The 14,947-nt window shown below is 55.0% G+C and overlaps 6 protein-coding genes across 6 annotated transcripts; 5 read left to right on the top strand and 1 right to left on the bottom strand.

Annotated features, from left to right (window-relative positions):
* Positions 1–110: 110 nt before the first annotated feature.
* On the top strand, positions 111–6,456 carry K452DRAFT_142174 (glycosyltransferase family 48 protein). Its single transcript, XM_033535421.1, has 6 exons — positions 111–154; positions 247–344; positions 411–685; positions 746–808; positions 874–5,913; positions 5,968–6,456. Exons 3-6 carry the CDS (start codon positions 420–422, stop codon positions 6,305–6,307), a joined length of 5,709 nt encoding a protein of 1,902 aa, XP_033400184.1. The 5' UTR covers positions 111–154; positions 247–344; positions 411–419; the 3' UTR covers positions 6,308–6,456.
* Positions 6,457–6,792: 336 nt separating this feature from the next.
* On the top strand, positions 6,793–8,662 carry K452DRAFT_245334 (uncharacterized protein). The gene is made up of 5 exons (XM_033537977.1): positions 6,793–7,036; positions 7,092–7,192; positions 7,247–7,757; positions 7,812–8,303; positions 8,360–8,662. Exons 1-5 carry the CDS (start codon positions 6,809–6,811, stop codon positions 8,555–8,557), a joined length of 1,530 nt encoding a protein of 509 aa, XP_033400183.1. The 5' UTR covers positions 6,793–6,808; the 3' UTR covers positions 8,558–8,662.
* On the top strand, positions 8,478–9,428 carry K452DRAFT_142150 (uncharacterized protein). Its single transcript, XM_033535420.1, has one exon. It carries the CDS (start codon positions 8,613–8,615, stop codon positions 9,147–9,149), a length of 537 nt encoding a protein of 178 aa, XP_033400182.1. The 5' UTR covers positions 8,478–8,612; the 3' UTR covers positions 9,150–9,428.
* K452DRAFT_223107 (uncharacterized protein) lies at positions 9,257–9,994 on the top strand (the record flags this gene model as incomplete). Its single annotated transcript, XM_033536598.1, has 3 exons — positions 9,257–9,426; positions 9,527–9,801; positions 9,891–9,994. The coding sequence occupies 3 exons, from the start codon at positions 9,257–9,259 to the stop codon at positions 9,992–9,994; spliced, it is 549 nt and encodes a 182-aa protein (XP_033400181.1).
* Positions 9,995–11,286: 1,292 nt separating this feature from the next.
* Positions 11,287–12,048, top strand: K452DRAFT_142145 (uncharacterized protein). The gene has a single exon (XM_033535419.1). The coding sequence runs from the start codon at positions 11,459–11,461 to the stop codon at positions 11,963–11,965; it is 507 nt and encodes a 168-aa protein (XP_033400180.1). The 5' UTR covers positions 11,287–11,458; the 3' UTR covers positions 11,966–12,048.
* On the bottom strand, positions 11,833–13,645 carry K452DRAFT_284782 (uncharacterized protein). Its single transcript, XM_033540011.1, has one exon. It carries the CDS (start codon positions 13,441–13,443, stop codon positions 12,133–12,135), a length of 1,311 nt encoding a protein of 436 aa, XP_033400179.1. The 5' UTR covers positions 13,444–13,645; the 3' UTR covers positions 11,833–12,132.
* Positions 13,646–14,947: the final 1,302 nt, after the last annotated feature.

Raw genomic sequence — 14,947 nt, 5'->3', positions numbered from 1 at the left:
TTTCGGCCGCCAATCACGCTGCCAAGTCCGACTCTCAATCGCCTTGGCCGCGCGTTTCGTCAACAACGACAACGACCACTCTCGTTCTTTGCAACTTCTCGACGTTTCCGGTCGCCGTAGCCTTGGAACCGCTGCCGCCACTACCCCCTAATAGGTACGTCCTTCGCCCCCGCACCCGCCTGACCTCCTGTCCTTGCCCGGCTACCAGGACACAAGGACTTCGCACTGACTGCCGCTGGCAATTAGACGTTCGGCTACCCACCCGTTCGTTGTCAACTCTACGTCGTTCCCTCAATTGTTCAATTCGCTCCCACCGATTGTCGCCTGGACTTCACCGTCGCTAGGTGAGCTTGTCCAAGCTTCCGGAAGCCTTGTCGCCATCTTGCCAGCTGACCGCTTTTTCTTTTTAGCCTGTCACTATGTCGGGCCATCCGCAAGGAGGCCACTACGACGATGGCTACGGCCACTCGGGCCAGGACGCCTATTATCACGATGACCCCCAGGGCTATTACGACGGCCAGCATGGGGGCACCGATTCGTACTATGATCAAAGCGGCTACTACGACGATGGCCACGGTCAGTACGCCCAAGACGGCTACTACGACGAACATGGCCAAGCCGGCTACCAGGACGAGTACTATGATAGCCAATACTACGACCAGCCTGGTCAGGCCGCAGGGTACGGGTATGTTCCAAGTGCTTCTTCTCCCAGAAGCGCCGGAGGCTCGTAGCTGACACTATGTAGTGGAGGCAGGCGCGGCAATGGATCCGAGGATGACTCGGAGACTTTCAGCGACTTCACTATGAGGTTCGACGCGGCTCGCGCAACAGATCCAGAAAATCACGGATATGCTGACAAACGGTTTGTGACAGTTATGCCGAAGGTCCAGGTGGCCGTGGATACCGCCCACCTTCTTCTCAGGTCTCGTACGGCGGAAACCGCAGCTCTGGCGCCTCGACCCCTGTCTATGGCGTGGACTACGCAAACGCTCTCCCTGCTGGCCAACGTTCCAAGGAGCCATACCCCGCCTGGACATCTGATGCGCAGATTCCCTTGTCCAAGGAGGAGATCGAGGACATCTTCCTCGACCTCGCCTCCAAGTTTGGTTTCCAGAGGGACAGCATGCGCAACTGCTACGATCACCTGATGACGCTTCTCGACTCCCGTGCCTCGCGCATGGCGCCGAACCAGGCCCTTCTTTCACTGCACGCCGATTACATTGGCGGTGACAACGCCAACTACCGCAGGTGGTATTTTGCCGCGCACCTGGACATGGACGACGCCGTTGGCTTCGCAAACATGAACATTGGCAAGAAGAAGAACAAGAAGACGGCTAAGAAGAAGAAGGGAGGCGATGATGCTGCCAATGAGGAGGAGATGATGGAAGCCTTCGAGGGCGACAACAGTCTCGAGGCCGCCGAGTACAGGTGGAAGAGCAGGATGAACAAGATGTCGCAGCACGATCGGGTGCGGCAGATTGCCTTGTTCCTGATGATTTGGGGCGAGGCCAACGTTCTCCGTTTTATGCCCGAACTTTGCTGCTTCATTTTCAAATGCGCCGACGACTTCCATACTTCTCCGGCCTGCCAAGCCCGTGTGGAGCCCGTTGAGGAGCTTACTTTCCTGAACACCATCATCACGCCTCTGTACCAATACTACAGGGACCAGGGTTATGAAATTGTGGATGGAAAGTACGTCCGTCGCGAACGTGACCACGCTCAGATCATTGGTTACGATGATATGAATCAACTCTTCTGGTACCCGGAGGGCATTGAACGCATCATCTTCGAGGACAAGTCTCGCCTCGTTGACCTTACGCCACCGGAGCGTTACGAGAGGCTGAAGGACGTTAACTGGAAGAAGGTCTTTTTCAAGACCTACAGGGAAACGCGCTCTTGGTGGCACATGCTTACCAACTTCAACCGTATCTGGGTCATCCACTTGTCTATTTTCTGGATGTACACGGTCTTCAACTCTCCGACGCTCTACACCAAAAACTACCAGCAACAGATCAACAACAAGCCGCCTGTCGCGGCTCAATGGTCTGCGGTCTCTCTCGGTGGTACTCTGGCTTCTTTGCTCATGATCGGTGCTACGCTCTGCGAATGGGCGTACGTCCCCCGTAAGTGGGCTGGTGCTCAGCATCTCACCAAGCGTCTCTTGTTCTTGCTCGTTGTCTTCGCCATCAACGTTGCCCCTGCGGTTTACGTTTTCGGTGTCAATCGGGAGAACAAGATCGCTCTCATCCTTGGTATCGTCCAGTTCCTGCTCGCGCTTATCACGATCATCTACTTCTCGTTCATGCCTCTTGGTGCCCTTTGGGGCAGCTACTTGACGAAGAACTCGCGTCAGTATGTCGCCAGTGCTACCTTTACGGCTAGCTGGCCGCATCTCAAGGGTAATGCGGTTTGGATGTCTTACGGTCTCTGGGTCTGCGTTTTCGCAGCCAAGCTGTCCGAGTCCTACTTCTTCTTGACTCTTTCGTTCAGAGATCCGATCCGCGTTCTGTCGACCATGAAGCTCAGCAAATGCTACGGTGAGAACATCTTCGGCAAAGGAAATGAGGACATTCTCTGCAAGAGGCAGCCTCAGATTCTGTTGGGCCTGATGTACTTCACCGATCTTTGCCTGTTCTTCCTCGACACCTACCTGTGGTACATCATCTGCAACATGTTGTTCTCTGTTGCTGGATCCTTCTACCTTGGTATTTCGATTTGGACGCCTTGGAGGAACATCTTTTCCCGTCTTCCCAAGCGTATCTACTCCAAGGTTCTGGCCACGACAGACATGGAGATCAAGTACAAGCCCAAGGTTCTGATTTCTCAAATCTGGAACGCCATCATCATCTCCATGTACAGGGAGCATCTCCTGGCCATTGACCATGTGCAGAAGCTGCTTTACCACCAGGTTCCTTCCGAGCAGGAAGGAAAGAGAACGCTGCGTGCTCCGACTTTCTTCGTCTCACAGGAAGATCACTCCTTCAAGACCGAGTTCTTCCCTGCGGGTAGTGAGGCTGAGCGCCGCATTTCTTTCTTCGCGCAGTCGCTGTCTACTCCTATTCCGGAGCCTCTCCCTGTCGATAACATGCCTACTTTCACTGTTATGATTCCTCACTACAGTGAAAAGATTCTTCTTTCTCTCAGGGAGATTATTCGCGAGGACGAGCCTTACTCCCGTGTCACGCTTCTGGAGTATCTCAAGCAGCTGCACCCGCACGAGTGGGACTGCTTCGTCAAGGACACCAAGATTCTGGCCGATGAGACTTCGCAGTTCAACAATGGCGATGCCGAGAAGTCTGAGAAGGACACGCAAAAGGCCAAGATTGACGACCTGCCCTTCTACTGCATTGGTTTCAAGTCTGCTGCCCCTGAGTACACTCTCCGCACTCGTATCTGGGCTTCTCTTCGCTCGCAGACTCTGTACCGCACGATTTCTGGTTTCATGAACTACAGCCGCGCCATCAAGTTGCTTTACCGTGTCGAGAACCCTGAAGTCGTCCAGATGTTCGGTGGTAACTCTGACAAGCTGGAAAGGGAACTTGAGCGCATGGCGCGTCGCAAGTACAAGATTTGCGTGTCTATGCAGCGTTACGCGAAGTTCACCAAGGAGGAGAGAGAAAACACCGAGTTCTTACTTCGCGCGTACCCCGATCTCCAGATTGCCTACCTCGACGAGGAGCCACCTGCGAACGAAGGCGAGGACCCGCGTCTCTACTCTTCTCTCATCGACGGTCACTCTGAACTTATGGAGAACGGCATGCGTAAGCCCAAGTTCCGGGTTCTGCTCTCTGGTAACCCCATTCTCGGTGACGGCAAGTCCGACAACCAGAACCACGCCGTTATCTTCTACCGTGGCGAGTACATCCAGCTTGTCGACGCTAACCAGGACAACTATCTCGAGGAGTGTCTGAAGATCCGTTCCGTCCTGGCCGAGTTCGAGGAGATGACCACTGACAACGTTTCGCCCTACACTCCTGGTCTTCCTCGCTCGGACTTTGACCCCGTGGCCATTCTCGGTGCCCGCGAGTACATTTTCTCTGAGAACATCGGTATCCTTGGTGACGTCGCTGCTGGTAAGGAACAAACGTTCGGTACCATGTTTGCCCGTACTCTTTCCCAGATTGGTGGCAAGCTGCATTACGGTCACCCCGATTTCCTGAACGGTATCTTCATGACTACGCGTGGTGGTGTCTCCAACGGACAAAAGGGTCTGCACCTTAACGAAGATATTTACGCCGGTATGCGCGCTCTTCTGCGTGGTGGTCGTATCAAGCATTGCGAGTACTACCAGTGTGGTAAGGGTCGTGATCTTGGTTTTGGTTCCATTCTCAACTTCACCACTAAGATTGGTACGGGTATGGGTGAGCAAATGCTTTCTCGCGAGTACTACTATCTCGGTACCCAGCTGCCTCTCGACCGCTTCCTGTCGTTCTACTACGCCCATCCCGGTTTCCATTTGAACAACATGTTTATCATGTTGTCGGTGCAGTTCTTCATGTTCGTTGTTCTCAACCTCGGCGCTCTCCACCATGAGACCATCACCTGCAAGTACAACAAGAACAAGCCTATCACCGATCCGTTGTTCCCCACTGGTTGCGCCAACCTCCAACCGGTCATCGACTGGATCACTCGTTGCACGGTGTCTATTTTCATCGTCTTGATCATTGCCTTCATCCCTCTGACTGTCCAGGAACTTACCGAGCGTGGTGCCTGGCGTGCGGCTACTCGTCTCGCGAAGCACTTCTCTTCTCTCTCGCCTATGTTCGAAGTCTTCGTCTGTCAGATTTACTCCCAGGCTGTTGCCAGCGATCTGTCCTACGGTGGTGCTCGCTACATCGGTACTGGTCGTGGTTTCGCCACTGCGCGCATTCCCTTCGGTATCCTGTTCTCGCGTTTCGCACCCCCGTCAATCTACCTGGGTGGTCGTATGCTCATGATGTTGCTGTTTGCCACGATGACCATCTGGGATGCCTGGTGTGTCTACTGGTGGGTCTCGCTTCTTGCTCTCACCATCTCGCCGTTCATCTTCAACCCTCACCAATTCTCCTGGGACGACTTCTTCATCGACTACAGAGAGTATCTCCGCTGGCTCTCTCGTGGCAACACCAAGTCGCACAGCGCATCTTGGATTGGATACTGCCGTCTCACTCGTACCCGTCTCACTGGTTTCAAGAGGAAGGCTCTGGGTGACCCGTCTTCCAAGATGTCCGGCGATGTCCCTCGCGCCTCGTTCGCAAACATCGTCTGGGGTGAAATCGTTGGCCCGATCTTCCTCATCGCCGTCACCATCATTCCTTACCTTTACATCAACGCCCTGACCGGCGTCAAAGGCGCCAAAGGAAACGATGATATCCCAGATGATGAGTACCACGCGACTGACTCTATCATCCGTCTTTGCATTTGCGCCTTTGGTCCCATCGCCGTCAACGCTGGTGTGTCTGGTATGTTCTTCGCCATGGCCTGCTGTATGGGCCCTCTCTTGAGCATGTGCTGCAAGAAGTTCGGTGCTGTCCTGGCTGCTATTGCTCATGCGGTGGCTGTCATTATCATCATCGTCTTCTTCGAGGTCATGTTCTTCCTCGAGGGTTGGAGCTTCGTCAAGGCTCTCTCGGGAATGATCGCCGCTGCCGCCATCCAGCGCTTTATCTACAAGCTCATCGTTTCTCTTGCACTCACTCGTGAGTTCAAGACTGACGCTGCAAACATTGCCTGGTGGACGGGTAAGTGGTACAGCATGGGTTGGCACACGGTAACGCAGCCTGGTCGTGAGTTCCTCTGTAAGATCACGGAGCTGGGAATGTTTGCTGGCGACTTCTGTCTTGGCCACATGATTCTGTTCATCATGCTTCCCGCTCTGTGCATCCCCTACGCCGACAAACTCCACTCGATCATGCTCTTCTGGCTGCGCCCAAGGTACGTACAAATGGATCGCCACTGGAAGAAATTAATAACTAACTGGACCTCTAGTCGTCAAATCCGTCCCCCCATCTACTCACTCAAGCAAACCAAGCTTCGCAAGCGTCGCGTCATCCGCTACTCGATCCTCTACTTCACCCTGATCCTTGTGTTCGTTCTCCTTATTGCTGGCCCCTTGATTGCCGCCAAGTTTGTCAGTGGCCTGCCCACCAACAGCTCGCTCGGTCTCAGCAACATGTACATCATCCAGCCTACTGGTATGGGTAACAACGACACCAGAGGTACCGTTGAGACCGGAACCGCCGCTGATGGTGCCGCTGCTACTGGTGGCGCGGCTGCCTCAAGTGCCGCTTCGACTGCGAAGAGGCTCTTGCTGGCCAGGTCGTATTAAGAGGGGACTACACGTGTTCAGGGACGCATTTTCGTGGGCGGCGCAACGGGCTTTCGAGCGTTGTTACGCTGTACAAGCAATAAACATGATGCCGCACTGCCTTCCGCTTTAGCGGGGGTCACGTAATGACTATAATCATCCCCAGCCTCAGCGATTATCCATCTTTTTATTTCTTAGGAGGGTTTTCTGATGGGACAGGGACACTCTTTTTTTTCTTGAATTGCTTCGACCACGACCTCGTGGTTGAACATTTCTGCACATAAAACAGTACAAGCATAGGTGTGGATGGTTTCAGGTTCATGTGTTAGATATTGAATGCATTGGCTTCTTTGACAAAGTCGTGGTCAAAAATCGAATACTTATGTGAAGTGAGTAACATAGCTGGCGGTGGCAGAATTCAGTTATCCGGCAATCCGCGTCACGTGCCGGGGCGATAAGCAGGACCCCTAAGTAAATTGAGCCGCGTCAGGGCTCACGCTTCCATTGATCGACACCTCCGCCATGGATTTACACGACGTGCAGCAGCAGGCAATGAGCCTCTATAACGAGGCGACTACGCAGTTCCACAGGATACCCGGTTCAGCGATTGTCCTAAGATACATCAAGTCCTCTTACCAGAATGACCCGGTGCGGTCCGCCGTCGAGCTATTTCTGTTCCTGTTCTTCGTGCGCTACCTCTTGTCGCCCAAATACTCGACACAGAAGCAGAAGATTGCTCTCACAGAAGATGTATGGAACTCTTCCTGCTGTACGGATAGCGGGACTGTGCTGACCGTATCCATAGGAGATTGATGAACTGGTTGAAGACTGGACTCCGGAGCCCCTTGTTGCACCGCAGACAGCACTCGAGGGGATGGACAACGACAAGCGTCCAGTTATCGTCGGGTAAGCCTTGTCCGCTCACGCTTGGAGTACAAGGTGCTAATGTCATGTCTCCAGCCCGACCGGTCCCAAAACGAAACTTTCAAACGGCCGCACAGTGACGAACCTCGCCTCTTACAACTTCCACAACTTTTTGTCCAGTGAAACGCTCAAGGAGAAGGCTATCAACACACTGCGCACCTATGGCGTCGGTCCTTGTGGCCCCCCCGGCTTCTACGGCACACAGGATGTACACATGAAAACGGAAGCGGATATCGCCGCGCATTTGGGCGTTCCGGCGTGCATCATCTACGCTCAATCTTTCTCGACCATTTCTAGTGTTATCCCGGCTTTTTCGAAAAGAGGCGACATCATTGTGGCCGACAACTCCGTCAACTACTCTGTTCGGAAGGGCATTCAGATCTCTCGCAGTACTGTCAGATGGTTTGAACACAACGATATGGATGATCTAGAGAAAGTTTTGGAAAGAACCGTTAAGGAACAAGCTAGGAAGCCTCTCACTAGGCGGTTCATCATCACAGAGGGTCTTTTCGAGAATGTGGGAGATGTGGCTAATCTGCCCAAGCTGGTACGTTAGTCCGGACCGAGAGAAGCGCACTTGCTAACTGTATTTCCGGTTCAGATCGAGCTCAAGCTCAAGTACAAGTTCCGTTTGATCCTTGACGAAACCTGGTCGTACGGCGTCCTTGGTCGCACCGGCCGCGGTGTCTCCGAAGCACAGAATGTCGACGCTTCCGAAATTGACATGATAATCGGCTCGCTCGCAGGCCCCCTTTGTGCAGGTGGTGGTTTCTGTGCAGGCTCCGAGGAGGTCGTTGAACATCAGCGCATTTCCGCAGCCGCATACACGTTTTCCGCTGCCCTGCCGGCCATTTTGTCGACCACAGCCAGTGAAACGGTAGCCCTGCTACAGGAAAACCCCGATTTGCTGGTACAATTGCGCGAGAATATCAAGAGCATGCGCGCTCAGCTTGACCCCCGCAGCGACTGGGTGAGATGCACGAGCGTGGTGGACAATCCAATGATGCTGTTGTCACTAAAGCCGGAAGTTGTGGCCTCGAAGAGGTTGACGGATATGGATCAGGAGTTTTTGCTGCAAGAGGCCGTTGACGAGGTTGGTGTGCCAATGCCAAAAACGAAAACACAGTCATAGCTAACGTTTTACCACAGTGTCTCTCCAACGGCGTCCTCGTTACGAGGCTCAAGGCCATGCCGCCGGCTGTCGGTGCGGGTGAGAAGGAGAGGGGCTGGCAGCCGGTGCCAGCAATCAAGGTCTGCGTGACTTCGGGCCTGTCGAAGAAGGAGATTGAGAAGGCGGGTGTGGTCATTAGACATGCCATCACCAAGGTCATGACTAAGAAGAGGTGATGAGAGACGACATGAATGCGGGAGAGGTTTTCACAGCATAGCAGCAGTTGTAATAATGCTTAATCAAGCTACCGATAGGTGGCGCTGTTTTTTCCATCAGCCACCAGGAAGGTTGGCATGCCTCTGTTCCTGGCGGTGGCTGGCAGCTTCCCAGCCATCGCGACGACCAACCATCAGGAACCGACGTCGCAAGTGCGTCACGCCTGCAGTCAGCGAGCTCCTCCTCCACTCCCTTATTCCATCCTCCTGCACTTATTCTGTCTCCTGGCATCCGTCTTCCCCCTCCTCTCCGACAGCAACGTGCAATACTGCTTTCGCGCCATTGAGCTTTGGTACCCGCTCCCGCTCGCCAGCTCGCTTCGTCCCGACCCACCGACCGACCGATCGACCGGCTATCAGCGTCATCGCCGCTAATCACGACCGCCCTCGCCTGCGCTGCGTTGCCTATTGTGGTGCCGGTGGTTGGAAACGCGTAGCTCGTCGTCGGATTGTACTCTGTTTCTACTGTGTGCTTGACCACAATTGGAGTGCGAGACTGCCTGCGGACCACTTGTTGGATACGGAATATCGGCGAGCTTTGCGACAAGCTTAACCTTACTGGTTTCCTCGAAAGAGCTTCACTCGCGCACACTTTGGAGAACGAACACTCGAAAGGATCTCTACAGGTTACTGCCTGTTGTCTGAGCAAAACTTTACGCCATGGCTCGATCAGTCGTGGGACGTGCAGTGGTGGTCCGGGAAAAATACTACTGGCCGGACATACAACTGAATATTTGGACTATCCTTATGCTCGCAACTGCCGGTACGATTCTGGGTATATTCGCCGAGTTTATGCAGATTCATAGCGCATTCAAGGTCGGGTCACCATGGTGAGTGTTTCTCTACCCAGCAGAGAGCAATGCAAAGCAGCACAGTCGCAGGCTCTATCACTGTATTTCTACGTGGAATTCGCTAACAAGGCCAATGCAGGCTCTTCCCTTACGGCGTGACGGTCGGCGCTCTCACCATTGTCTTCATCATCATTGAGATAATTCTCATTGCACAGCGCCGCTTACTCCCAGGCGTCATGATGCTAGGCGCGTTCATCTTGCTGGTTCTGTATCTTGCGGGCATCATCGAGACGGGCATCCAACTGTTCGGTTCCAGTAGCAACGTTAATGGCAACTGCCAACGCTGGGTCACCAACAACAAGGTGACGGGGCCGAGTGTCGAGACGTTGGCTTGGCTGCAGCAAAACAACATATGTAAGTTTTATATTCTCTCGCTCCAGAATCTCAGGAGAAGATGGCATTCGTGGATTGGTTTCTGGCGGTGGCTGACCCGAGGTGAACAGGTTCATGCTGGAATGCTGCATTCGCTTTCTGGATAATCGGCGCTTGTCTCTTCATCTGGATGATAATCATGGGGAGTCAAGTGAACCAAAACCAATTCGACTGATGATAGAACTTCAGCGGGTCCCTTGGGTCTTCTTCTTCTGATGCTTCTTCTTTTACACTTTTTCTCTTCTTCCTCTTCTCTCTTGACTTTTCCTCTCTTTTCTTGAAGTACATTTTGCCTGCCAGGCCTTGGTTGGGACTTTTAACGTGGACCTCTAAATCAGGGGCACGAGCTTACGGTTGTACGCTGTATGACGGACGAACGAGAAACGAACACTCCTCATTTTCTTTTCCCTTTTTCACGCCCATTGTAATCCCCAGGCTACAGCGGCGTTAGCGATTTACATACATACCACCGACGGGCAGACACGAAAGGATACGAGCAAACGAGCTGCTGGGCACGAAAAAAATATCCCACAATAGCAGACGGACACAATACCTCGGCGCAATTGTCGACATAATCGATAGTTAGATACCCATAGTTAATCCATGAACATCTATCCAACCACCCTCAGCCACACATCCACGCGCCACTTGCCATCCATATCCATGCACAGCAGCCCCCACGACCACGGTCCCAGCTACATCCCTACAACACCCAACGCACCCCGATCCTCCGAGCTCCACGCTATTGTACCTGAGACGCGGTGCTTGTTTACATTCTACACAAGCCGTAAGAGCAGCAGCGGCCCCCCTCCCTGACTCTGATCTCTGATCTCCGTTTGCGCCGCCGCGCGGCCGTCTCCGCAAGGATGACACGGCCACGGCCGCCGCCACCGCAGCAGCAGCCACACGTCTATCCGTGGGCGGTGCGTGGGTACTGTACGATATAGCGAGCGAGACGAGACGTGCGTGCGCGCTTGGGTACACTGAAGGAGTATTGTAGGAGCAGGATCGCGCGCTGATAGCGCTAGGGACAGGCTTGCGGGCCTGGAAGCCTGTCTCACGCTGCCGCAGCAGCAGTATATTATAATTATATCATTCCACGCCACCGTGGGCGGTTTGATTGCGCCGTGGATTGGGTTGCAGGGTGCGGTGCGGAGCGGAGGGCAGGGCAGGGCAGTCAGGGCAGAGGAGGACGTGGATGGATGTGGAAGGATGTGGTTAGGCGGTTAAGCGCTCACCAACGTCTTTCCTTCCTCCTCGCGCCAGGCAACAGAAACATCGTAGAGTGCAGATAAGCACGCACGCCCGCCCGTACCTACCTAGGTAGCCAGCTACCTACCTAGTCGGTCTATCGTACATTATCTACCCACGACGCGCCCCAGCCCGCCCGCGCGCGCGCCGACAGCCAGCGAACCGCGCCGCGCAGCTCCACCGCTCATCTCGCTCTGATCGCGTACCCACGCAGCTCATCTCATCTCATCTCATCTCGTTTTTCGCCAGGTAGTAGCTGCGCTCGTCAAACAGCGCCGCACGCGGTTAGTGGGCGCTTCTACCTGCCTGCCTGGATCTCTTGGTTGCCGCTGCGCGCTCTGTGCTGTATGTACGATAACTACGGATACATAGAATAGAATGATGGTAAATGGGCAATGGGATCCATATTGAAGATAGCACGGATGCTTGTACGTGCTGTGTTTGTATGTACAATGGGATTATTGTACATGTCGTATGCATGCATGCCTTGACGACCACCGCTGCTGCTGCTGCAGGTCCCGTGGGAGGGGTGCGGACAATAACGCGCAATACTTCTCTGGCAGCTTATGTGGGCTCGCGTCGCTGTGTGCGCGATCTCAGTGGTTGTAGCGGTTGTTGCGTCTCCTTTTTCTTATCTTGTTTTAACAACGCGCTCTCCGGTTCAGCTCATTTCGGCACTGCACTGTCGACTAGAAACGGCATGCCGCGCCGGGTTGAGTGCCGGGGACCGCGGTGGAGACGGGAGGTACGTTTGGAGATTTGCACGCACGTACGATATATTGTTGTTGGCCTGTCTAGAGTCTACCCGCGCCGCGCGCTGTGCTTTCTTTATACGGCATGCCCGTATGGAGATCTCGCCGTGTCGATAAGTCTACATACTGCGTACGCTGATTAACCCTCGGCGGCCAGCGCGACGCGCAAGCGGCGTCTCGGTGGTAGCCCAGTCGTCTAAGAAACCGACATCGGCCCCGTCTCGACATCTCTGGGCCCGGCTTGTCCAGGGAGAGTGTGCCTGCCCGGGTGGAGGTCAAGAAAAGCGGAGCAAGGTCCGGTCGCCGTCTTTCAGCCCAGCGTCCAGAGTTTGACTTCGCCGTCGTCGCCCGTGCTGATGATGACTTCGTCGTCCTCGGAGGTCCTGTCCTTGTCGCGGCGTGGTGCCCAGCAGACGTGGTTGATCTCGAAAACGTCGTGGGCGCCCTCGACCTCTGCGACTACAACCCACTCTGTCAAAGTGCTGGGGCTCTGGCCTGCCTTCCCCTCGCCATCAGGCACCGCTTCGCTGGACTCTTTGCCTAGGTCGTTCCTCCACTGCTCCTTGTAGACCACAATCTTGCCGTCGCTGCCTGTGCTTGCGATCATGCCGGACTTCTTGCTCCAGGCAACCGAGTAAACAGCCCGCTCATGTCTCCTCGGTAACACTGCCTCTTGAACCCACTCTTCCTCGATGCTGTTATTCCGCAGAATGCTGGGTACGCCGTTGTTGTTCCCTGCGTTTCCCGTGTCCTTTGGTATTTTCCTCCATATCCTAACCGTCATGTCGTCCGAACCGGACACCAACCGGGAGCCGGCCGCGACTCTGTCCTGAAGGAGCTTCTTCTTCGCAGCCGAGACCTCTTCGCTGTCCCCCTCTTCCACCTTCAGCGGCGAGACCTCCACGGCCTCAAAATCCACAGACCAGACTGTAGCGTCGTGCCCACTCATCACGGCGACGCACGTCCAGTCGTCCAAGTCCTCCCGGTAAAGTCTTATCGTGTCGTCGTAGCTCGCGCTGGCCAGGCAATCTTCGCTGGGGTGCCATGCGACGCACTTGACATCGCCCTCGTGCTCTTGGAGCACAGCAATCGTCTCAAAATTATCGTCCTCCATTTCCTCCCAAACCCAAACACTCTTATCACGGGAGCAAGTCGCGAGGAACTGGCCGCCAGCACTCCACGCCAAGCTCTTAATCTCGCTCTCATGGCCATCCAAAATGACACTGAAGCGCCACTCGTCATCGTCCTCTTCTCCATCAGCAGTAGCAGCAGCAGCGACATCGATCTCGGTCTCCTCCTCATCCTCGTCGTCGCGCATCCCCGGCGCCTTCTGCTGCTCCCACCGGCGCCAGATGCCCGCTGACGCGTCGAAGCTGCCCGTCGCCAGCACCGACTCGCCCACCATGCCGGGCTTCCACGCGCACGCGCGCACGCTGCGCTTGTGGCCCCCGCCGATCGTGCTCAGCAGCGTGAACGACGTCAGGCTGTACACGCGCACCGTCTTGTCCGACGACGCCGTCGCCACTATCGCCTGCGTCGGGTGCGGCGCGCTCATCCATGTCCGCGCGCTGCTGGCTGGCGTCAGCGCCGCTAGCGCTTTCAGTTCCGGTATCGTGGCCATGGTGTTTGTTGCTGCCGTTTGTTTCTTGCTTGACCGGGCCGCCGGAGATGCCGCGGGCGAGTGTCTGTTTGTTGAAGCCGGGGGCGATGCGTGTGTGGGCTGGAAACTGTCCGTCTGGATGTTGGGCTTCCAATGAGCTGCCGAATGTGTGCCGTTAGTGATAGCAATTCGCTGGGCTGTAGCTATAATCGAGAGGTTTTTGGCGCCGCGATGGCGTAGGTTCGCCGTCCGCGCACAGGCACTGCCTCGGCGGACATTTTAGCGAGACAATGACATCGATAAACACCCTCCTTAACTCTGCACTCAACACCAAATTTTTGCGAATTTACATTTATTTTAGAACCACTAAAGTCACAAGCAGCCTCAGGTTCAGTTTTACTATAAATTATACAGGGTGCATTGTGTTATTCTTTTCCATCGCCTATCTATGCCTACCCTACTCGTACTTTGTGCAAACCGAGCCTGATGCACTGTAAATCCGTAGCGTTTTATAGGTCAGGATACCCTGGTACACCAGCCGACTGCGACTCCAGGGCCCGGTACTACATAGGCACGCAAGGCAACGCGGCGCGCGGGCGCTGCATCACATCATGCATGCGGGTGCAGTGCGGCTGTGCAGACCGAAGATCTGCGACGGTAGCGGCAGCGGGTGCGGCAGCGGGTGCAGCAGCGGTAAGGCTAGGATTGGGAGGGAGGGATGTGTGGGCAGCTGATGTGGAAAAACAGAGGGACGGATACGGGAATAAAGAGGGGAGGGGGTTGGCTGATAATGAATATCAGGTGGACGTGGGGTGTAAGAACGAGCTCCGAGATGGTGGTGGAGGAGGGGGCCGCTCGTGTCTGCGTGCGTGGGTACTCGTACCTCCGTAGCAGGTGCGGAGATGGTGGGAGGCGGGCGAGGGGAGGAAAGGGGTGAGCGTCGACGCAGAGCCACGAGTGACGATGATGATGATGATGAGGTGCGGTGCATTGGTCTCTGCGCTGTTCTTCTGCTGTTTTACTTTTACTCTGTTGGGGTTGAGAGCATCATGTTCATAAGGCCACGAGAGTCAGTTACCGAGTCCAGCAACCAAAGAGGCAAACGGACAAGCCTCCTCATCATCTCAGCCACAAGCCACGGCTCGTCTACTCTAGCCAAGACAGGCCAAACGCGCTCGACCCCGCTGGCTAAGGCCGCCCGTCGCAAGCGGCAGCAGTGGCTGGCCTGTCCCGTTGCGGAAACAGGAAAAAGAGACGACCAACGGAGACGGCAGCGAGCTGACGAGTGCGGGTGGAGTAAAGAGAGCTGCAGACAGCCAGACGTCAGCCATCGGCGGCCGTTGTGCCGACGAGCTGGCTGATCGGCCAGCACTCGTGCGAGGGGGCCAGGTTGATGCTAATTTAGGCCTCGGACACGGGAGCGTAATATCGCCAAGACGAGCCTGCTGCAGGAGGAGTGAGCTGAGAGGGGCAAGAAGCAATAGTGGCAAAAGATAAGGGGGGGCGAAGTAGAGGAAAAGTAGTT

Source organism: Aplosporella prunicola (genome assembly GCF_010093885.1).
Source record: "Aplosporella prunicola CBS 121167 unplaced genomic scaffold K452scaffold_6, whole genome shotgun sequence".
NCBI lineage: Eukaryota > Fungi > Ascomycota > Dothideomycetes > Botryosphaeriales > Aplosporellaceae > Aplosporella > Aplosporella prunicola.
This window is presented reverse-complemented; position numbering and strand designations above follow the sequence as displayed.

Excerpts from the sequence above, each read along its gene's own strand:
- K452DRAFT_142174 (XM_033535421.1), top strand. The coding sequence starts at position 420 with ATGTCGGGCCATCCGCAAGGAGGCCACTACGACGATGGCTACGGCCAC. Across the intron at positions 686-745 it reads GGTCAGGCCGCAGGGTACGG|TGGAGGCAGGCGCGGCAATG; the intron begins GTATGTTCCAAG and ends GACACTATGTAG. Across the intron at positions 809-873 it reads TTCAGCGACTTCACTATGAG|TTATGCCGAAGGTCCAGGTG; the intron begins GTTCGACGCGGC and ends GGTTTGTGACAG.
- K452DRAFT_284782 (XM_033540011.1), bottom strand. The coding sequence starts at position 13,443 with ATGGCCACGATACCGGAACTGAAAGCGCTAGCGGCGCTGACGCCAGCC.
- K452DRAFT_245334 (XM_033537977.1), top strand. The coding sequence starts at position 6,809 with ATGGATTTACACGACGTGCAGCAGCAGGCAATGAGCCTCTATAACGAG. Across the intron at positions 7,037-7,091 it reads AGATTGCTCTCACAGAAGAT|GAGATTGATGAACTGGTTGA; the intron begins GTATGGAACTCT and ends CCGTATCCATAG. Across the intron at positions 7,193-7,246 it reads AAGCGTCCAGTTATCGTCGG|CCCGACCGGTCCCAAAACGA; the intron begins GTAAGCCTTGTC and ends TCATGTCTCCAG.
- K452DRAFT_142150 (XM_033535420.1), top strand. The coding sequence starts at position 8,613 with ATGCTTAATCAAGCTACCGATAGGTGGCGCTGTTTTTTCCATCAGCCA.
- K452DRAFT_142145 (XM_033535419.1), top strand. The coding sequence starts at position 11,459 with ATGGGCAATGGGATCCATATTGAAGATAGCACGGATGCTTGTACGTGC.